The sequence below is a fragment of the Asterias amurensis genome, chromosome 5, assembly GCF_032118995.1.
Source record: "Asterias amurensis chromosome 5, ASM3211899v1".
In the NCBI taxonomy this organism is placed as follows: Eukaryota; Metazoa; Echinodermata; class Asteroidea; order Forcipulatida; family Asteriidae; genus Asterias; species Asterias amurensis.
In genome coordinates, this window is record NC_092652.1 from 11069562 (window position 1) to 11093728 (window position 24167).

The 24167-nt window shown below is 37.5% G+C and overlaps 2 protein-coding genes across 3 annotated transcripts in view; one reads left to right on the plus strand and one right to left on the minus strand.

Moving 5' to 3' along the window:
* The window catches only part of LOC139937388 (endothelin-converting enzyme homolog), a 25985-nt gene extending 11167 nt beyond the window's left edge, over nucleotides 1-14818 (minus strand). For both annotated transcript variants that reach the window (XM_071932511.1, XM_071932510.1), the window contains exons 1-9: nucleotides 14736-14818; nucleotides 11953-12137; nucleotides 8354-8563; nucleotides 7220-7336; nucleotides 5218-5403; nucleotides 4296-4352; nucleotides 2966-3112; nucleotides 2459-2545; nucleotides 473-597 (exon numbers count right to left, since the gene is read on the minus strand). In XM_071932511.1, coding sequence (XP_071788612.1) covers nucleotides 473-597; nucleotides 2459-2545; nucleotides 2966-3112; nucleotides 4296-4352; nucleotides 5218-5403; nucleotides 7220-7336; nucleotides 8354-8563; nucleotides 11953-12030 — 1007 coding nt within the window. In that variant the 5' untranslated portion in view covers nucleotides 12031-12137; nucleotides 14736-14818. The remainder of the gene's footprint in view (nucleotides 1-472; nucleotides 598-2458; nucleotides 2546-2965; nucleotides 3113-4295; nucleotides 4353-5217; nucleotides 5404-7219; nucleotides 7337-8353; nucleotides 8564-11952; nucleotides 12138-14735) is intronic.
* Nucleotides 14819-17186: 2368 nt separating this feature from the next.
* LOC139937484 (transmembrane emp24 domain-containing protein 7-like) lies at nucleotides 17187-23359 on the plus strand. The gene is made up of 3 exons (XM_071932637.1): nucleotides 17187-17492; nucleotides 18413-18661; nucleotides 19905-23359. The coding sequence occupies exons 1-3, from the start codon at nucleotides 17313-17315 to the stop codon at nucleotides 20133-20135; spliced, it is 660 nt and encodes a 219-aa protein (XP_071788738.1). The 5' UTR covers nucleotides 17187-17312; the 3' UTR covers nucleotides 20136-23359.
* Nucleotides 23360-24167: the final 808 nt, after the last annotated feature.

The window sequence follows — 24167 nt, forward strand, 5'->3', positions numbered from 1 at the left end:
CACATAAAAATAAAGCAATTAATATAGGTTTTCTCGGTCAATTTCGGAAAATGAGCAGCCAATTTAACCATCAAGCTTATCTATTTCGCTCGAAATCGAATGCTACTGAAATGGGTCATTTGATTTCGTTTTATGATTAGTCAAATGTAATGTTGCGTCATTCGATTTAACAAATAAAAATCACCCAATTTAACAATAATTCACCAAAGCAGCATTCAAATTCGCATACGCTTTTTGAGGAGTGTGTGTCACGAAAAACAATGACGCTACGCTAAATTGAACAGAGTGCTAAAGGAATTTGACAAGACTCTAAACAAAATTGAATACCGAATTCTAAATTTGAAACGCAGTAACAACTGGAGAGGCAAAACAGCTTTAATTCGAACGCATGAACTATAATTAGTTGGATGGTTTACCAATTTTTGTATCAATTGGGCATTCCTGTTGAAGCAGTAAAAGATGAGGAACTTACGAAGCACTGCACGTCTTCAAGAGCTCATTCAATCTGGGGAAGAACTTTAAGGTGGGGACCAAGACTTCCTCATCTGGGGATATTTCCTTCCCGAAGAGGCTTTTCATGTACGCAAAAACATCAATCTGCCACACAAAGAAATGTCAGCAAAAAAAAAATCATTAGACACAAAGAATATTAATCTTTTGAGAATACTGCCGAATATAGGTTTCTTTCCGATTAAAATGCGATAAATATATCTGTGTAAATGTTTTTAGCCATTATGAGGCACTGTTTACTCACTTTCCCGAGTCCTAAAAGAAACCACCACAAATGCAAGTCACATGGTTCGAATTCCACCCTGGTTTACCTGTGGTTTTCCCCACAGAACTTGGGAAAGTACTGAGTTAACAGTGCTTCATATTCTTTATCCCCGATGCAACACTCCTCCGTATCCCCCACAAACAAACCATCTACATATTAATTAATATAGGTTTTCTCGGTCAAATTCGGAAAAAGAGCAGCCAATTTAACCACCAAGCTATTCTATTTCGCGCAAAATCGAATGCTACTCAAAAGGGTCATTCGATTTCGTTTTGGGATTAGTCAAATGTAATGTTGCGACATTCGAATTAACAAAATAATCATTCAATTTAACAATTCATCAAAGCAGCATTCAAATTTGCAGACGCTTCTTAAGGCGTGTGTGTCACGAAAAAGAATGACGCTACGCTTAATTGAACAGAGTGCTTAAGGAATTTGACTCAAAACGAAATTGAATGGCCGAATTTTGAATTTGAAACGCAGTAACAACTGGAAAAGCAAAACAGCTTTAATTCGAACGCATGAAAATGAAATTGACTGCTCATTTGCCGAATTTGACCGAGAAAACCTATATAACTATATCTCTGGCGTGATTTAAAGAAAACAACTCAAACATTCCATTAAAGGAGTTGGGTGCTTTTTGCAAATCATGATGTCCACAGATTTACATAAAACTTACACCGTTTGAAGACAATAATATATAGAAAGCTTACATTAAAATATTACCTGCTGCGGTGCTGTAGTTTTTGAGAAATGAGTAAAACAATGTAATGAAAATAAAACAAAATCTAAAACGTATTTACTAGTTATGGTACTTTACTATAACCGGTAGATACGTTTTTTTTGCACGCTAAAATAATTTTCGTCTCGCTGAGATGAAACATTATTTTGGTGACATTGTTTTACTCATTTCTCAAAATCTACAGCGCCTCAGCAAGTAATATTTTAAGGGAAGCTTTCCATAATTATCTTCAAACTCAATCTTCATACTCAGTAATTTCCCGAGCTCGGAAAGATCCTTCAATGTCGCAAGAGATTGAAAAAGGCGGGCCAACCATTACATGTCACCAGCCGTACGTATTTATTAGAAAATCAACTGACGAATGGTGAACAATATAGACTTGAATGTCTTTCAATAAAACAGAATGTATGTAACGAACCTGAGGATGAGACATCAATCATGTGCATGAAATCGAGATTATATTGCAATAGAAACTGAAAAAGAACTCTAGTGTAAAATTGGCCCGGACAATTCTATCAATAATACAATTATTTTTTATAGATAATAATAATAACCGTATCTGTAACGCGCCTTTTGCCAAAGGATACAAAGCGCCAGGTATTATTACTGCAAGGAGTGGGGCGAATTTTGAGATAAAAAAGACCTAATCCTTAAGCACCATGAAATGGTTTACAAGGTGCTGTGGCGCAATATGCTGCCAATCAAACCAGGAACACCGGGGCGAACCCCTTCTCTTTTCGATAAGTGCACTGGGTTCGTTTACATGCGTTTACACAACAAATGGGACCAACGGCTTTACGTCCCAGCCGAAGGACGAAGCAATGGTTATGTGTCTTGCTTAAGTACACAAGTGTCGCGGCTGGGGATAACTGTAAAAGAATACAATAAAACACAACAAATTTAGACAAAATGAATAAGAATGAACGGACAATATTTCTTACTATAGGAATCGTCTCACTGAATTCCTTGAGAGTCATTTTATGATAGCTCTTGAAAGGATCCCTCAACTCTGAACCTGCCATCATGATCTGTATTAAAGTAAAACACAGAATTAATCTCTTCATTTATTTATTTCGGAAATCGTCACAATAATTTGATTCAGCAAGTTGTTTACGTAATGTAACAAGATAATATAGAACATAACTTTTCTTCAGAAATATTTTGTATTTGTATTTTATTTTTTACAAAATTATAGAAAGGTTTGCAGTAACACCATGTAATGACTATCTCTAATGAGTTGGGGGTGTTTCTGAAAAGAACCGTTAGTTTCAACGGGGGTGTGGTTCTGAAACGGTTATTTTCAGAACCACCCCAATTCATTACATGGTGTTACCGCAAACCTTTCTATATCGTATTTCCACCATGCAAAGTTTCAAATCCTATACTTTTACAAAATTTATAAACTAGCAGTTTCTGAAAATAAAATAAAGTGACCATTGTGTGGTTACCTCAGCAAGTTGTTTTTCAAGCTGTATAATATCCTCCATATCCTGCTGTATTTGATTGACAAAGTCGTCAGTTAAAACCAATCCCATGTCACCAGCAAGAAGAACAGCCATTGTTACTCCATACTTCAGGTAGGCTTGCAGTAAATCCTGTGTAGAATAATTGTTAATGGTGGATTTTTAAGTTATTTTGTTATACCAAATTCTAAAATACATTGGAATGGTTCTGAAGTCTCTAGATTATTGAGGGTCACCACTGCAGTTTCTTCTTAATGACGTACCATTTCTATACACACTAGAAACTAAAGAGTTGAATCCAACGCTAACTTGCATGAGTTCGATGAGTGACTACACTTTTAAAGTGTTAATTCCAGCTTTTTAAAGTATTCAGTCAAGTGCCAGTTTAACGTTTAAAAAGCTGAGAAATGTTGAATCAGCGTTCAAAAGTCAAAAGGAGTGATTCATGTTAACCATTTTAGTACTTAATTGTCAAATAAGATGATTATAAATTTCACTTGTCAAATAAGATGATTAAATTTCACTTGGCCGCAAGATTAATTCGATTTCGTACAGTAGCGAGAGCTAGTAAACCAGTCAATTTCATCAAGTGTAAATGATATGTAGTAAAATTTAAATTTTAAATGGTAAAAGTGAAATCTTAAATGCCTCTTCATTGAAATAGACAGACTGAAACGAATATGAATGAGATAACCAAATCATGTTTACACGACAACAAAATTGAATACATTAATAGCTAAAAAAGACACCCTTTGGGTTCGGGGAAATATACGTGCATTTGAATGCGTGTAAATGAAAGTGAATGGATGCGAGTGACGTCACCTGAAAATGGATATATAATTATTGTAAGTCCTCCGTGAATGTCTCGATTCAACATAATATAGGTTTTCTCTGTCAAATTAGGCAAATTAGCTGTCAATTTCATTTCCATACGTTCGAATTAAAGCTGTTTTGCCTCTCCAGTTGTTACTGTGTTTCAAATACAGATGTCGGCCATTCAATTTTGTTTCGAGTCGAGACAAATTCCTTTAGCACTCTGTTCAATTTAGCATATCATCATTCTTTTTCGTGACACACACGCCTCAAGAAGCGTCTGCAAATTTGAAAGCTGCTTTGATGAATTGCTAAATTGATTGATTATTTTGTAAAATCGAATGAACATTACATTTGACCAATCATAAAACGAAATCGTATGACCCTTTAGTAGCATTCGATTTCGCGCGAAATAGAATTGACTTGTGGTTAAATTGGCTGCTCACTTGCCGAAATTGACCGAGAAAACCTATAACTTACAGAATGGCAACCGTATACTTACATCGTGACCACCGAGGTAATATTCCCTTGGACCTAAAAACAGGGATGGCTGTGTAAACTAGACGAAAAGAAGAAGAAAAGAACTTTAATATAAACCATTTCTATGTTCTGCATTCGCTTTATTAATGAGAGGAAAATCACAAAAGATAAACCGAACATAGAAACATCCAGACAGACACGCGAGCAGACCGTCGCTTTCACAAAGAGTTAGGACTTGTCTTATCTCGAGTTAGGACGAGTAACTCTTTCTAACTTAGGATTAATCTTAAGGTCTGCATGCTACAGTGCAGGGTAGGGAATCGTCCTATAAAGTCATAATAATCCTATTTGGATGAGTTTTGTGAAACCGACGGCTGCCGTGTTTAGTAGAATGGACTTTCTTCATGTGGTGTGTATGATTTCTTTTATTTAATCTTTCCTGTTAAAACATTGATGAATGTACCATATAAAGTCAAAACACCCCCACAAAGGTCGTTCCTACCTAAAAAATAACACTAAGCAATTTATATCTTATAAGCGACCCTAACACCACGTTGTTATAAGCAAACATCCACACACAAGATTGTATATGCTTGCTACCGTGGGACCCTGTTGTCCCTCTTTTGTTACAACCTTTTGTTATATGTTTTCCTTGGACCTTTCTTGACTTTAGGACTCTACTGTTCTTTAGGACTCTATTGTTCTCTTTTGTTTTAGGCCCCCTGTTTCAATGTGAATGCCTACTCACAATTAATAAACAAACAATTTTGTTCAATCGATGATGAAAACTAAAACTTGACCCATGAGTTAAATAAAGAGTCAAAGATCTCAAATAGGAGCAAGGCAGATTTGAGGACATTGCAGAGTACAATGATGTTACAAGGAGCTGTGTTCAGTTCTGGCTGAGACACAACATGTGGGTGGACAAGATAAGAAGAACTCACATATATGATATTTCTAGATGAGTTTTTGTCATCAACCCCGACGAAAGAGTTGAACAGTATACTCTGAGAGTGCTCGCTGACAGTAACTAGAGTATCAATGATGTTATCTGGGGTTGTATAAGTCTCTGCTCTGAAACCGGCAGAGTCGTCTAGCAGAACATCCCATCCGCCAATGTGTGTTATCAACTGTAAAAAAGAGCAAGAACCATTTTAAAGACACTGGACACCTTTAGTAATTGTCAAAGACAAGTCTTGGTGTATCTCAACATATGCACAAAACCACAAACATGTGAAAATTTGAACTCAATTGGTCGTCAAAGTTGCGAGATAACAATTGAAGAAAAATACCCTTGTCACACGAAGTTTTGTGCTTTCAGATGCTTGATTTCGAGACCTCAAAATCAAATTCTGAGGTCTCGAAATCAAATTTAAATATTTTAGTGGAAGATTGCTTCTTTCTCAAACTACGTTACCTCAGAGAGACCCGTTTCTCACAAATACTATCAACAGCTCTCCATTGCTCGTTACCAAGTTAGTTTTTTTATGATGATAATTATTTTGAGTAATTACCAATAGTGTCCAGTGCCTTTAAAGCTTTGTTGTAAAATTTTAAAACAGTTGAATAACAAAACAAATTAAAACATTGACATTTAGTTGATTAATGTTGCCCGTCACAAAGACCTAAACAAAACCGATTCAGTGACTATTATTATAGGAATCAAGAGACAAGGTCTTAAAGGAAACGTTGCCTTGGATCGGTCGAGTTGGTCTTTGACAAGCGTTTTTAACCGTTTATTGTAAAATGCATATGGGTAGAAAGATGTTGTAAAAGTAGAATACAATGATCCACACAAACATGCCTCGAAATTGAACGGTTTTCCTTTTACCCTGTCGACTAACACGGTCAGCCATTTATGGGAGTCAAAATTTTGACTCCCATAAATGGCCGACCGTGATAGTTCGCGACGTAAAAGGAAAACCGTGCAATTTCGAGTGATACTTGTGTGGATCATTATATTCTACTTTTAAAACATCTTTCTAACCATATGCATTTCATAACAAACGGTTTCAAACGCTTTTAATAGACCAACTCGTCCGATCCAAGGCAACGTGTTCCTTTAATTGGCCGTTTAAAACCGGCAGGATCGTGGCCTTGTGATTATAAATGGACCAAGCCAATGGTTTATTATACCATACACGATTTTAAACGGTCCCTTAAGATCGTGGGTCACCAATTAAATGTTGAGAAAAAATTTGACTCAACAGCTTGCATTTGCTTCAAATCTGCGTTAAACACCAACCAACAAACATTATTATTATAATGTAATATACTTCACAAACATTTTATAGGGTCTATAGTAAAGGTTTGCGGTATATACACCAAGTCATATGGAAATATTGACCCATGAGGGGCACAGTTAAAATTATAGGCCCAATTAAGGTGATGTCAAAACCATGACTATGCCCAAAGCGAAGCTGAGGGCATAGCCATGGTTTTGATATCACCGAGGGCCTAGAATTTTAACTGTTCCCCGATTACTAAGCAGTCAATATTTCTTTTATATACCGAATAAAGATTCTTCTAATCAACAACACTCTGACTATACGGTGAAAGGTCGTCTGCGAAGAAAGGTCGTACAGCGACACGGAACGCTAGTCGTACATTCTACATATCAAAGTTGCGTTATTTTTTAGAGCGGGCACAGTCAATTGACTATGCCCCGGGCATAGTCACTATGACGTCATCTTGGTAGAAAAAGGGGGCATAGCTATTTCCATGACTCCATTTTTAACCAATCAGATAAGAGGATTCTCTACATGAGGTATATAATAATCTCTAAATGAGTTGGGGTGGTTCTGAAAAGAACCATTTGATTCAACTCGACTTTTTAATAAGCATCTTCTGGAGAATTTTTGTTTGTGTTTTTATTGAGGAACTGCCTATACCAAAATTACGCGTTAATGAACATGATTACCATTGTAAATCAATAATCTAGTTTACCTGACCAAACAGTGAGGCACCATATTGCTCTATTGCATCTAGGTCCATGCATGAAGCGTAGAAGTCTCTTGCTTTGACCATTGCTGTATTGGTCGTCGGGTCCTTGGATTCCAATATCTGAAGAAAAAAATTGATGCATTCTGATTTTAAACTGTAAACTAAATATTACAGTTACATTGATATTAAACAAAAAATGTAGGGGGGTCATTAGAGTTACATAGATAATCTACATCTATGATAATTCTTTTCAGAGAATGTTCAGCATCGAGACAAGGTGAGAAGACGATGAAGAAATTTCAGTTTTAGATGTGGGAGAAAAACCCCAGAGGATTGTTCCAGGGAAAACCCACGCAGCCAGGTATGGGCTAAAAAAACCCAGTCCACATAGTGCGTCTTGTAGGATCTGAGCCAGGGTCCCGAAGGTGATGGAAGGAGGCAACACAAGACTCACAAGATTGTTCTCTTAATGTGAAAGATTGATTCACTCTCTTGCCTGAGTGGTGTCAGTTTCGCTCATTTGGGAGTGACAGTCAATCTATCTCACTCTTTTTGAGTAAAATTGGAACGAGCTTCACTCTAAATTGAGATGAGAGTACACGTTTTTCACTCTTAAAAGAATTGTTCGCTATATGGCTCTTTGCAAGGGTGGTATGGCGGACTAGAGGTTTTTTGTTAATACTCTTTTACATTAAGGGAGTACAAGAAATTAAGCCTGTGTTGGATTTGAATTAAAGCAATCGAACAACATCGGTAAACAGTATTGTCCAAAGGCCCACACTTCGTGTATCATAATTTATGTATAAAATAACAAACCTGTGAAAATTTAGGCTCAATCGGTCGGAGAAAATATCGGGAAACCCACCCTTGCTTCCGCACGTTTCGCCGTGTCATGACTTTTGTTTTAATAAAATAAATCCATTATTTTCTATATCGAGAATTGATAATTGTTTTAATGTTTTCTCAAAAAGCAAAGCATTTCATGGAATAATATTTCGAGGGTAGCCTTTCACCATTAGGACTACCTTCTGTAAACCCTGTAAGCTATTTTGTAAATCTGTGAACTTTAAATTTTTGTTCTGTTCAGAAAGTGTAGAATGGCTTTTTACAGAGCTGAATTAGGGGGCAATTCCTCACCTCTTTAATGATCTCAAAATTGGTGATTGAAAGTTCCTGGAAGCTCTTAGAAGCGGAAGTGGACCAAACGGGTATACTGGCCTTATCCAACCACCCTCCACAAGCGTAACGGTAGAAGTCATCGCATGGGTCTGCTGATGGGTCCATAGCACTTAGTATTTCCCCGCTTGCAATCACGCACTCTGGATCCAAGCATAGACCTTGCTCTGCCTAAACAGTCAGATGTTAAACAAAAACAATCAGCTTTTGTTTCTAAATTGAACTTTTTTTCTTGGGTAAGCATTTAATATGCAGTGTGGATCTGAGAACAAAAGAGGTCCTTAACAGGTTCTCACCAGTGTTGAAGAATGAGAACTTTCTTTGCAAGCCTTTTCGAATCGACGGCTTCGGCTTTGGATTCAGCTTCAGGCTCCGTTCTAAAGCCCCGAACGCCTACACGCAAAGCTACGCGCGGTTGTCAAAACAACCGCGGGGCCAAGCTAGCCCGAGCCGATTTCAAAGCCGAAGCCGTTGTTTCGAAAACGGCAATAGAAAAAAAATGGAAACAACACAGAGCTGAGTGTGTGTTTGTGCTCTGTATCCTACGTGATATTTATGTGTACTAATAATAGTTATAAAGATTCGAAATATTTTAGTCTTTCAGTGCTTAATTATAGGAGCGAAGTGCCATGGGGGTTTATAGCATTTTCCCTCCAATCTCCACACATAAAGACAACCAAACAAAATATATCAACAATCAAACAGAACAAAACAAAGACAAACAATCAAACAAACATTGTTTTGAATCCTATCAAATACCACTTTGCGAAATGTGAACATTATTCAGAATTAGAAGGTAAAAAGAGTTGACATGAGTGCCGATCTGGAAAACTTAAAGGCACCAGACACTATTGGTAATTACTCAAAACAATTGTTGGCATAGCGACCTTACTTGGTAACGAGCAATAGAGAGCTGTTGATTATGGGTGCGTTCGTTTAGCTTCCCTGGGTAGACCCCGGTGTGTGGCGGTTTTTTTTCTCCAGGACGAACGTGGGTAATTATCTGCACACGTTCGTCCTTGAAAAAAAAAAACCCACCACACACTGGGGTCGTCCCAGGGAAGCTAAACGAACGCACCCAGTATAAAACATTGTGAGAAACGGCTCCCTCTGAAGTAAAGTAATTTTTGAGAACGAGGTAGAATATCACTCAAATATTAAAAGGCTTCAGGCCAGAAGCATTTTATTAGGCATCTGAAAGCACACAATTTGTGCAACAAGGACGTCTTCCAAATTTCCGTGTAACTTCGCTGACCAAATTGAGCACAAATTTGCACATGTTTGTTAGTTTGTGCTTACAATATTATATTGAGATACACCAAGTGATAATACTGCTGGTCTTTGACAATTACCAAGGGTGTGCAATGCCTTTAATATAGGCTCGTTTCAAGCTGAGAAGGCACGTGCCCCCTGCCCCCATAGAACACAACTTGACCTTCAAAGGAACACGTTGCCTTGGATCGGACTAGTTGGTCTATATAAAAAGCGTTTCTAGCCGTTTGTTATAAAATGCATGTGGTTGGAAAGATGTTTTAAAAGTAGAATACATTGATCCACACAAATTTGCCTCGAAATTGCGTGGTTTTCCTTTTACTTTGCGAACTAACACGGTCGGCCATTTATGGGAGTCACAACTTTGACTCCCATAAATGGCCGACCGTGTTAGTCGACGAGGTAAAATGAAAACCGTGCAATTTCGAGGCGTGTTTGTGTGGATCATTTTATTCTACTTTTAAAGCATTTTTCTACCCATATGTATTATATAGCAAACCGTTACAAACGCTTTTCAAAGACCAACTCGACCGATCAAGGCAAAGTGTTCATTTAATGGCCGGCTACCATATGTTTGTTTTGCCAAAGGAGCACGATGTACGTTGTAGAACTTTCCAATTAAATGTATGCACCAAAAACTGGAGACAAACAGGTGTGATTAGACATTTACATTATCTCGTTATAAACCATAAGTGGTAATTAACTTCCGACTGGACGTCAGCCTGTGTTCAATTCATACCAGCTTTAAAAAATCAATCTAAATTTAAAAGTAATAGCCTACACAATAAAACTTGACAATCTTTTGACATTTGGTACGTTGTGTCTGTGAACGGGCGGCTATTGGTGTGGCTGCAGTTGTTGCTATAATACTATACCTCATACATATTCATGACCGAGAGTCGAGTTCTCATTGGTCCATTCAGTGTGAGAAACAGCTCCCTCTGAAGTGATGTAGTTTTCGAGAAAGAAGTAATTTTCCACGAATTTGATTTCGAGACTTCAGATTAAGAAATTGAGGTCTCGAATGATCTGAAAGCACACAACTTCGTGTGACCATGGTGCGACAAGGGCAACTTCGAAGACCGAGGATTGGGTTCAAAATTTTCACAGGTTTGTTATTTTATGAATATGTTGAGATACACCAACTGTAAAGACTGGTCTTTGAAAATTACCAATAGTGTCCATAATGTGTTTAAGTGGGGGAATTTTTCCGTTGACATAAACGCTTTCTTTTTCTGCGGACAAACTAGTCGATATTTGGTTCCAACCAAAAGGAAGCAAAAAAATGTCAGAAAAAAAGAAAAACGGTCATACTTTGATGTTGACTCGTTTGATATAACATGCAGAGCTGTTTTAAAGGCAGTGGACATTATTGGTAATTGTCAAAGACTAGCCTTCACAGTTGGTGTATCTCAACATATGCATAAAATAACTAACCTGTGAAAATTTGAGCTCAATCGGTCATCAAAGTTGCGAGATAATAATGAAAGAAGAAAACACCCTAGTCACACGAATTTGTGTGCGTTTAGATGGTTGATTTCGAGACCTCAAGTTCTAAACTTGAGGTCTCGATATCAAATTCGTGGAAAATTACTTCTATCTCGAAAACTACTCCACTTCAGAGGGAGCCGTTTCTCACAATGTTTTATACTGCCAACCTTTCCCCATTACTCTTTACCAAGTGAGGTTTAATGCTAATAATTATTTTGAGTAATTACCAATAGTGTCCACTGCCTTTAAAACAGCTGTTTGTGTTGTATAAATAAAACTGCCTGTAGTTTGTTTGGGTAATAATAATGTGAGTAAATTATGCATGCAGTTCATTTTCATATTCGTAATATACCATTAAGGTACCGTTAGGCCTATACGCGTTGTCGTTGATGTATGTCGGCAAACAGTTATTCATGTCATGCTTTATTCTGTTATTGAATCATGACATGTTACTTTTTGTTGATATCCCCCCAAAAAGTGATTAATTTGTATTTTGAGTTTCATGTCAATTTACAGTGGAGAGAATTTGGGAAAGTCTTTCCAGTAAAAAATAAAGTGTGGTTTCACAGGGTTTGCTCTATAACAATTTATGCAGTAAAGTAACACGTCGATGAAAGTAAAGATGTAACATTACGGAGTAAAAACTAGGCATTCATTGCCAATTGATGGAAGTCTAAATGTTGTTGAATTGAAAAATCACTGCAGAAGACACACCACTTGTTTATAAATATTTTTTTCATTAAGATGCATTTTTAAGGACAACTTGATCGAGACACTATAGCTATGACGATCCTTACCTGGCCTCGGCTCTCCTCAAGCGGCAAGCCATCAGCGATTGCTACCAGGCAGATAGCAAAAACAACGGCGGCAAGCATGTTGGCACGCACGGTGCGAGACGAACCCCCGCTGGATTAGTTGTTTTCGCTCCTGTTGTTACCAAGTCCAAGTGGAGTTTTCGCTTCTTTTTAAATGAATGGATTCGCTGCATAAAAAAAAGAGAACGGGCAATGGTTATATGCTGGTGTGTTTGTGGCTGTTAAGTGTTTGTTGTGTGACTACTATAATTCGCAAGCCAATACCCTCCAGCCAACAGGTGGTCATGCCGCTACGTAAAAAGAGAGCCAGTGTAAACAACCGAAACTAATAAATGCCAAAAACACGTCATCAAAACAGAGGTGACTTAATTAGATACGTCTTTATATTTCAATAAACACTCATATTTTGACTTGATATACAAAAATTACATCTGACTTACCTGTTTAATCTAGATTAAATTTCGCAAACAATTTCAAATTTGGCTTTTGAAAAAAGCATTTGACACGATAATGATGTCATTTATAAGAAACCGTAGCTAATCATCGGTTTCGAAATGGGAATACAATAATTATGCTGGTATCGTGCTTGTTTCGTGTCAAACACCATATGTCAATGTCAACGAGTCAGTTGGAAATAACTATTTGCATATTTTTCTGCCTAAATTTAATTATTATGTCATTTTTGACACCAATAAAACAAAAATCAGCAAAGATTAACAAATAATATAATAGGCGTTTATATAGGCCTATACAATAGTTGGCAAACGATCATGATGAAGATGCATTACTGACCCCACTCCTGGCATACGATAGTTTGGTTTAACATTTTATTTGTAACAACATTCCATTCAATTGTTTTTCTCTTAATAAAGGTTTCCCGGCCAATTTGAGCATAATTCATTAAAGACATTGGACACTATTGGTAATTGTCAAAGTCTAGTCTTCTCACTTGGTGCATCTCAACATAAACATAAAATAACAAACCTGTGAAAATTTGAGCTCAATCGGTCGAAGTTGCGAGATGATAATGAAAGAAAAAACACCCTTGTCACACGAAGTTGTGTGCTTTTGGATGGTTGATTTCGAGACCTCAAATTCTAAACTTGAGGTCTCGAAATCAAATTCGTGGAAAAAATACTTCTTTCTCGAAAACTACGTCACTTCAGAGGGAGCCTTTTTTTACAATGTTTTATACCGTCAACCTCTCCCCATTACTCGTTACCAAGTATGCTAATAAACTTTTTTAGTAATTACCAATAGTGTCCATTTTTTTGCTATACAAAAAATGGTTGTAATTTCGCTTTCATGCTCACATTCAGAAATTCGATTTCAGACATTCTATTTCATTTTTAGTCACTTCCTATATTTACAAAATTGTTGACATTGAGTGTTTGACAAGCTCTTGCTAATATGTAGCTTTTACGAAATTCAATGAGTCTTACGGCGTAATGAAAATTGAATGGTCTTGTTTAATCAGTGAATGCTAAACCGGTGAATTGTTTTTTTGTTTGTGTGACATTCTTACTTCAATAATGCATAAGGATGTCTATTGCATTAATAGGCATAACCTATTTAACACACTTGTTGACATTAAATGTTTGACCAGCTCTTGCTGCTTTGTAGCTTTTACGAAATTGAGCGAGTCTTGCGGCGCGATGAAAATTTAATGGTATTATTTGATCAGTGAATGCTAAACTGGTGAGTTGAATGTATGACTATTGATTGCGGATTATTAAAATAAAAGTGTCGGCAGACAGACTTCACCCTCAGTAACCAGCCAATGGCTTAAAGGCATTTTAAAGTTTTTGAGAAAAAGCCCAAAGAAAACGGACGATGGCAACTTAAAAGCAATCCTGCTTTTATATTGAAATTGGGATCCGTTTACATGCATTATAATTATGTCAACGGATCCCAATTTACTACCTCAATATTTATGTATAAATCATTACTCATTAATTTGTGTTCATAAAGTTTCGCTACTCCTAGAGCGCTTCACGTGGGGGTGTTTAAACGGTTGATAATGACCAGCTGGAGCTCTGTTTATAACCGGTTGTTTTCGGATACTAACGCGCTAGTGTTGGTGCAAGACGTTTCTTGTTACGGGCAATGCGGGTGCATGCTTCCGGTGAGTTGGTTGCACTGTGTGTGAAAGGAAAACAAGAAAGTCTTGCTTGCATCAAGACTACGCGCACGAACGGGTCCGGAAACAGTCGTCTCAGTCATAACAATGCAACACAATGACGTACAGAGCTCAAGCAAGTCGGAAACGGATAAGTTCTACAGAGTTTCTTATACTTTAAAAATGGGAATAAAAATGGGAATTTAAAAATGGGAATAGAAACGTACAAGTGCTCGTTCTTAGTTTAAGAACTCGTCGCTAACCTTTTATTCCCTTATTACTGTTTTGTCTGTTTTCCCCTCCTCGTCACTTATATCCACGGATCTTGCATGTATTGTTGTCTTTAAATTGGAGACATGCATTGCATGTTTATGTGTGATAAGATAATGAATGCTATAACATGATCTCCGAAAAGTCTACCTAAATGCAGTTCTTTTTCACGCTTTGGTTTTTAGGGTGTGGGAACGCTTTCAATTCAGTGAGTACACAGAATTGCAAAACACAACCAATATGGCCAACATTTTCCTTTATTCTCTCTGCGTTTAGTTAGGCCTACTTATAACATTCCTAAGCACAAAGCAATTGTATCACAGTATTTAGCCAAATGGGTTTAAATAATTAATTTAGAATTTGGTGACATTCTTACCTCAATATTCAACAAGGAATTCAAACAGTTTGTTCGTTGACAGAGTCAGGGCGTGCCACAGCTGCATTGAATTTGTATATAAGTGACGACAAAGCATTTTATAGCTGCATTTTTAAACGCACTAAACGACATAAAGCCCGTAGCTCGGAAAAGGGTACCGGCAAAAAGTAATGATTGGATTATGTGTGGGCTCAGTAAACTCTCATGAATAATACTAGACACAGTATTCAGTATACAGGGGTCGATTTCACAAAGAGTTAGGACTCGTCTTATCTCGAGTTAGGACGAGTAACTCGTCTTAACTTAGGATTAATCTTAAGGTCCGCATGCTACAGTGCAGGGTTGGGACTCGTCCTAAGTCCTAAGATTAGTCTTAAGTTAGGAAGAGTTTTGTGAAATCGACGGCAGGTCGTCCATTTTGTTAGAATCATAACATCAAGTACGCTTAATGCTAGCAACAGATTAAAAAACTGACCGTACTATAATCCTGGACCATTTTAAATGGTTAGTTTGCTTTAATTCAATCAAACTTGGTACCAATCAAAATTTGTAGCCACTATTGGCAATATTGTGGGTGGGTTGAACAATAACGTGTGCGGTCTCCCGATCATATCTGACAACATCTTTGATTGGTCTTCGGCTCCAAGTCTCTGATCGTTTTATGCAGTTGTGTCCGCCCCGTGCAAAACCGTCCTTGCAGTTTGGCCGACGGAACACGTTTGCCATTTTTTTGTACAAGCTTTTAAGTGCATATCATGAATGACGTGGGACATGTTCGACCGTTGGGTATTACTATTAGTTGCAATCATAAAATACGTGAATATTAATGCTGCATATTAATACGTATAGGTTCAGTGCATGCACGATCGCTTTTTTTACGCGCGTACACATACTGTACATGTACAGTCATATACATGTCCGCCGGACGATTTTTGCACAGCCCCGGACACGATTGCATATGCAAAAGTGTCCGGCGCGGACAGTTTTGCATTGGGACATAATTGCATCTGACAGTGGCAGGAGATTCTGTCCCCCGGAGATTCTGGTGTGTCCCCCCCCTTGTGTATATAGACGATGTGACCTATGTTTACATTCAAACCGCCCTCTGTTGACAAAACACATGTATACGCATATATGTTTCGCCGGGAAAAAAGACGCGTAGTCATGATATTGCAAACACTTTCTAGCTGACAAAACACAAAGAAGTTGTCCGGCGGTATTGTACGCGCGCCGAATCATGTTATGGTTTCCGAGTGACGTCAGAGGTTACATCGTCTAAACAAACTTGTTCATGGCACCCTCTTTTGAACCTTCTTCATCTAGTCCCGAATCTCGGGTGAAAAGAACCAGTCCCTGGATGGGACGCCGGTGTCGCAGGATCGATTCTGTCCCCCGGAGATTCGGTGCCCCCCACTCCAAATGGCAAACTGTGTACAAATTTCTTCTGATAGCACTCTATTTTGAATCCCCCTCCTCCAGTCAACGTGTGGGACAAATCTGTGCGAGATTACTAGCTGCCCTCAAGACAACCCCAATCGACCAAGTTTTGAATCCTAAGGCTTATTAGGCCTGCATAAATATTTTTTATTTTGTTTATTGTGAACGGGCCACGAACCATAAAACAAATAACAAGTTATCCACGCAACTTATTGCCCCACAATTACCTACCCGTGAAATTATTGTACTCAAATGGACTGCAAATGGACTCAAAAATGACTATATCCATGTTGAACTAATTTTCATCATCGTAGTGACTATGCATGATTGGTTGCAGGGCCTACTTTACACAGGCACATTCTTCAAAAAAAATATCCATCGAAGGCCTACGTCACTAGTCCACTATATGATTCAATATTCAATATGTCTCAGTGCATTACCATTTAATTTGCATTGGTTATCAATAGACACGGAATTAAGTATATGCGTTACCCAGCCCTTCGCTTTGTCAAATCAGTCCTATTCATTAAAGGCAGTGGACACTATTGGTAATTACTCAAAATAATTATTATCATAAAACCTTTCTCGATTACGAGTAATAGGGAGAGGTTGATAGTACTAAACATTGTGAGAAACAGCTCCCTCTGAAGTGACGCAGTTTTCGAGAAAGAAGTAATTTTCCACGATTTTGATTTCGAGACCTCAAGTAATAGAATAACTTTGTGTGACCTGGGTGTTTTTTTCTTTCATAAATATCTCGCAACTTCGACAACCGATTGAGCTCAAATTTTCACAGGTTTGTTATTTTATGCATATGTTTGAGATACACCAAGTGAGAAGACGGGTCTTTGACAACTACCAATAGTGTCCACTGTCTTTAAGACATGGCTTTTCAAGGCATCCGTAGATTTGTAAAGGATGCAATTTGCTGCACTGGTCCACGTACATTATACTACTGGAAATCGCACAGTAGGATGGGTACCAGCGTGTAACATATGAAGTTAATGTGTTGTACCGGCCGTACGCGCGTATGCCACGTTGCCTAAGCACCCAACACTTGACACCTCGCATTGTTTTCCTGAATAAATGTTGTAAATACTTTGATTTCCGAAAACTCAGACAGTTAATGAGACGGTTGGGATGATTGCTGGTGACGTGAGGCATCTTAAGATGGGCATATTTTGGTTATGTCTTGCCATTTTTGCAGCCTTTGCAGTCGTGATTGAAGCGACAGAATTGACGTTTGAGCTGCCCGATAACGCAAAGCAATGTTTCTACGAAGAGGTCGATAAAGGCGTGAAATGCACTCTAGAATTTCAGGTAAATCTCAAGTAACCACTAAAATGATTCAAGATTATGCTACCTCAAAACCACACAGAATTTTGAAGTATCTGTTCTTGTAAATAATATGAAAAGTATAAACAAATGCTAGCACTGTCATCTGTTTCTGAGCAGGCAAAATTTTTCCTGGATTTTAGTCTGGTACCAACTTTATTGTGTTCCTTATGCGCTTAACATGTTGGACACTAGACCAGGTTTTCTGAGTTTTTTTTTTTTAAATTAATTATTTATTTTAATTTTAATATGAAATCAATACTGGATGTATTTCTCACCAAAGGCTATGAATAATGACCTACGTGGATTAATCTTTTTTTTTAAATCCTTTAAAACAAAACAAAATTAGTTATTTTTGGTGGTTATTTTGATTTTATGGCACTTTCTATTTCATTCTCTTGACATTCATTCAATGTCTTATTGTCATTCTTGATTTTTAACTCTTGCTCGTTGCGGTCCCTTGCCCTTATATGTGCGAAGTAAATTTTCATGCATGGTATGGTGAAATTTTCAGTATTCTGCCTAAATTCTGCCACCACTGACTGTACATCTCCTATCCTACACTATTTGAGTAAATCATAATATTAATATTTCTGAACAATGAAACCAAAGTTAAGACATTGTTTTCTGCCGCAGGACCTTGTATTCTGTGTCGTGAAGATACTTGTTCATTTATGATGATGATTCATATTTTGTTTTTAAAGAACCAGGAATTCGAAAGATATGTTCACGCCAGCCGCAGTGTAGTAATCTTTAATTATGAAGCAGCACTGACAAGATAGAAGTCTGCAAGAAGAAGAACAAAATAACTAAGTTATGTGCAAAGCGGCAATATTTTTATTTAATTCGGTACAAATTTGTAGTAACAGCTAATTCTTTTTTCTCAAAATTGTTTGTGTGTTTAGGTCGTTACTGGAGGTAAATACGATGTAGACGTCACTCTCTCAGATGTTGACGAGAAACAGTTTCTGTACAAAGAGAGAAGAAAACAGTACGACACTTTCAATTTCACCCCAAAAGAAAAGAAGGTCTTCAAATTCTGCTTCAGCAACGAATTTTCAACGTTTGCCCACAAAGTGGTTTACTTTGATTTTGTGGTTGGAGATGAAGACGCACTGCGGGGAATCGGAGATCATGCAACAGCCTTAACACAGGTACATGTATGTGAGAACTTATTGTTAGACTGAGCTTTCTAGTCTTCGCCCTGCATGGCATTGGTCTGTTGCAGATTAGCAATGAATTACTCTTCTGATGAAAGTTTTTGTAAGAAATGAATTTAACCAAATCTATTTTAACAAATCCATTCTCAGGCCTCGAATGGGAGACTTTTAGACGGTCCTTTTTCACAGTAGTGCCAAAGCTAAGACCTACCCGGCAATACTTAGCATGCGCTTGCATGCTCAGAGACGCAAAAAAGGACCAATATGTCCGCTGCCACCAGCCTCTCAAAAGTCTCCTATTGTACACTGGACCACAGGCCCAATTCAAGCAGCAATTCATTTTAGAAGTGTTGACATTGATGTCTGCATACTAACAAAATCCTTCATATGAAGTTGGACAGTCCATAAACCCACAATTGCTCAGCACTATTTTCACTTTTACTGATTAGTTTAGCCCTTTTCTGTGGAAGTCTCTTTTCACTACAACAAGTTTCTTACATGATCTTGCTATCAATAACGACACATTTGCTCATTACGGGGCTGCAAATTTACCTTGTATACTATAATCCGTGTCGTCAGTTTGACCGGACTTGTGTCTTTTTTTTTTAAAGGCAACGTCGTTGCCTTGGATCGGACGAGTTGGTCTATAAAAAGCGTTTGTAACCGTTTGTTATGAAATGCAGATGGTTGGAAAGATATTTTAAAAGTAGAATACAATGATCCACACAAATTGGCCTCGAAATTGCGTGGTTTTCCTTTTACTGTGTGAACTAACTCCGTCAGCCATTTATGGGCTCAGTAAAAAATTTGACTCCCATAAATGGTCGACCGTGTTATTGGACGAGGTAAAAGGAAAACCTAGCAATTTCGAGGCATGTTTGTGTGGATCATTGTATTCAACTTTTACAATATCTTTCTACCCATATGCATTTTATAACAAACGGTTACAAACGCTTTTCAAAGACCAACTCGACCGATCCAAGGCAACGTGTTCCTTTAAGACAAAGAAACATGCAAAGGACAGTTTGAGACTGATGATGAACCTTTTATAATTGGGGATCTTGTATCTTCTGAGCTCTCATAGCAAGAGTCGACTGTATCAAGTCCAAAGGTTCGACGCTTAAGCGATTCTAAACAAAACAGAGAGCTGTTTCTGCCTAAAATGTGAAGGTGGTTAATGTTTAACATTTCTTAACTTGCTTTCAACAAATATTTTCCATTTTGTTGTTCCTTACAGTTGGAGACAGCTTGCGTTTCAATCCGAGACAGCCTTAAGGAGGTTATAGATTACCAGACGCATCATCGGTTACGAGAATTCAGCGGTCGATCAAGGGCAGACCATCTCAATCAACGAATCCAGTGGTGGTCAGCTGGTGTGTTTATTGTCATACTGATAGTGGGTACCGGCCAAGTTATTGTACTCAGAAGTTTCTTTACAGACAAAAGGCAAACACCGGCCAAAATATGAAGAAACATCATTTATGCGGTAGGTTTGTCAAATTGAAGTTTGTTTTGTTGCCTGTACAAATGTCACTCAGATTGTCTTTTATAGGAAATGTTCCTTCAGTAGAATTACAAATTTCTTTTGGTGAGGTTTGTTTTTCTGCCGAAACGTGCAATTTCAATTGAAGTTTTAGCATCTAGGATTGTTGTTGGGATTGGGAAAAAGTGAAGAGTCTTTTTTTTTTGTTTTAATTTTGATATTGCACAAAGCACATGCAAGGGATGTCATCAAAATGAGGTTTTGGGATGAAATCCCTAATTTGGGAAGAATTAATTTTTTTTATACAACCCCTTTCTGATTTCCTGCATCTATCATATCTATATCACAACATTCTTAAAACCACACTTTGTTTTTATCTAAAACCCTTAAATTCTCAAATACTTATCCCATTGGTAGGGTTCAGTTTACTTTCATCATCATTTAGTGGTCGCAACCGAGATTCCATTCATAATGTCACGTCAGAGGATTTATCCCTCATCATGTGGGATATCAAGGTCCACCGATTTCAGACTTGGTATCTCTACCGATCAAGTCGATGTAGTTGAGAGGTCTACGTCCTCTATTACGTCACGGCCGTCTTTACTATAGTTCACTTTGGAATAGCCCCACGCTTTATACTGGGGCCTTGCCTAGTTTTCTCAAACCAAAGAACTGTGCTAATTCTACATTTCGGTGAAATTCTGTTCTGTATAATACACAAATCAAAATGTGTTTAGTAATAATTGCACTTTTCTCTGACTGCCATTAAAGTTGAACTTTAGTAGCAATGATTTTCTTTCAGAGAATTTGCTGATTTTTGTTGTTGCTAAACACCATTTGTTTGCAGACTTTTACATCTATGGGTTGATTTTACAAGAGTTTCACGACTAGTCCTAACTTAGGACAAGTCCTTGGAGATGTAAAAAACGCATGGCTAGTCCTAAGTTACTCGTCCTAACTCAAGAAAGACTAGTCTTTACTCTTTGTGAAATCCCTTTTCATAACAAAAAGTGTTATTTCTCTAAAGGAGAGTCTTGATGTTTTTTAGAAACAGTTGGGACTTGGTAGTCTTTTTTTGTGGGGTTATATTGTGAAACATTATCATGCAGTATTTATGTCATGTAGTGTGTTTTGAAAGACATAGCTATTTTATACAGTGTTATTTGGTTTTACTCAGAAAAAAAGAAATGTTGTATATGTTTTATGCACCCTGAAAGTGTTACAGGAACACGTTGCCTTGGATCGGTCAAGTTGGTATTTGAAAAGCGTTTTAAACCGTTTGTTATAAATGCATGTGATTAGTAGTAAAAGTAGAATACAATGATCCACACAAGTGTTGCGTGAAATTGCGTGGTTTTCCTTTTAGCTCATCGACTGAGATTTATGGGAGTCAAATATTTGACTCCCATAAATGGCCGACCGTGTTAGTTCGCCAAGTAAAAGGAAAACTATGCAATTTCGAGGCAAATTTGTGTAGATCATTGTATTCTACTTTTAAAACATCTTTCTAACTGTATGTGGATTATATAATAAATGTTTACAAACGCTTTCCAGAGACCAACTTGACCGATCCAAGGCAACATGTTCCTTTAAGATGTAAGTGTGTTATTTTGGAAAACATAAAAACAAGTGATATAATAAGTGATCATTGATGATTCGTTTTCTAGTAGAATGTCAATTTGTTGTCTAATTAAAAATACAATGTAATAATGTTGATCTCATTGACAAGAGATCCTTAGACTGCACCTGAACGTAGTAGTTTGTTATTTCGCAATTCTTGTTTGTGCTATGCTATTAAATGTTTCTGAATTCAACTCGGTATAAGCACTGACGCTGTATATAGTTCTTTAAAAATGAACCTTTCTGTCGGTGTCAATGTAAATACAAAGTGCAAAGTTTTGTCTTGAATAGATGTTATGACTTGTTCTTCTAGTTCTTTTAAGCTAAACAAAACTTAGATTTCTTCAATACTAAAATAGGTTAACTTTGTTTTTTAACATTCCCCACTAAAGTTGAAGTATTTAGTGGGAACTTTTCTTTGTTACCGCCAGATTCTGTGATTGTGGTCACAATTCTTTAGTTACAGGCAAGCGCCAAATTACTGCGCTAGATGTCTATGCAAGGAATGCCTAGTAACGTGGAGTGTGCACACGCACAAGCAATACATTCCTTGCTCACATCTTGAGATAAGCGAAGAGTTTCCTGCTTCTGTAAGCATCTGTTCTTTGCTTTTACAGAAAGCAAAGCCCTGAGCCCGGTTTCATGGCTCTGCTCACCGCCAAATTCTGTGCTTAAGATCACGATTCCCCGCTTACGTGCAAGCGCCAAATTTCCGGGCTAGCCTTGTAAGCGTAGACTGCCTAGTAACGTGGAGTACACAGGCGCAGAATCCAAAATTTGCCACTAACCCGTGAAATACGCTTGCTGTAAGCACAGAATCCCCTGCTTACCATAAGCGCTGATTCTGTGCTGACGGTAAGAGAGCTATGACACTGGGCCCTCGTGTGTTGAGATCAGTATAAACAATTGGGTATAAATTCTCAGTTGGAAACCAATGGGTGAAAGTTCATGCTTAAACCAACGGCTTTGATTATGGCTATAGATCTATAGATCATGACATAATTCTAGTTTAGATATCCTATTATTGGCTGTGCCTGGTCATGCATTAGTCCTAAAGATTGTTGTACATTTTAAATGTTTGACATTAAGTTTCTGGGTCAACAGTTTTATACGTAAAATTACTTGATGCAAAACGTGTTGATTCATTTCATCATATAATGCCGAAATGTGTGATAATCAAGTGAACATTGGAATGTATTTAATTTACAAACGGGTCGTTGGTTAAATATGTTTAAAGATAAAAAACCTTAGTCCTGTGACTTAACAGACTTTGCCATTTTGGCAATGAACCTGGTAAACAATAATACTACATATAACTTGAATTGAAGGTTAAGTTAAAACTCTTGTGTGACGTTTAAAATACTTTCATTTGCCATGTATTATTTTACAGAACATTTTGAGAAAACACTTAACCACCCAAATGAATTTGTTTCACATAATTGAAAGGTTTATCATCGGATTCTTTCTTGAGGTATCTAATTATTACTACATGACAAAGTTGCCCGTAAACAAATGTTTTGAATTTAGGTCGGGGACATTGTAGACATTTGGTTCAAATAAAACATTTCCATTCATCGGAAAAAATTGGATACTTCGGTAGCCCTGGTCATTTTACGTCGTTTGTTATAAAGTAGGAGTGTGCATGATTGATTACACATTAATATTATTATTATTATTATTAATAACTCTATAAAAATACGAAACATAAGGAAAATTAGTCCAAATCTCACAATCCCAACACTAGACTGGGCCACTGTCTTTTGTCCGCCAGGATAAAGACGTGGACCTGCTGTATCCAGATCCAGTGGTTCTGTTGGTTACAATGATTCATTGGATAAATGCAGTGACTAAAAGCTACCGTATCTGGGTTTGTTTTGATTGGTCTGACGTCACCTCGGGACGGCCAATCAAAACACAGATATGGAAAGTTTACTTTCGGTCGTATGCATGTGTCCACGTGTGTGGTATCATAGTACATGCATGTGAATGTACTTTTATGTACAATGGATGTGTAGAATTTGACTGCGTTTCTGTATGTGAAAAGAATGTAGGTCAAAGGTGAATGTACACGCCGGTTGGCAGGCCGGTCTCTGGCGTTATTCACGATCCTCGAAGTGTGACGCAGATGTTCAACTCTGGAGGGCATATCAGCCATATCCCAAACGATGGTCAGTTTTCACATCCAAGATATTAATGTATGTCGTTTGAATCCCAACAATTTGTGCTACGCCCAGTTGTAGTCTAAGATTACTGTCACTCACGTTTTCTCCTCAATTTTGATAAACATGAGTGACATGTCTATTGACAAGTATGTGGTGGGTTGGTGTGCGTGTGTTGAAGACCACACACATGCACTAAAAAAATAATGTCATAAACCTATAGACACACATAATAATA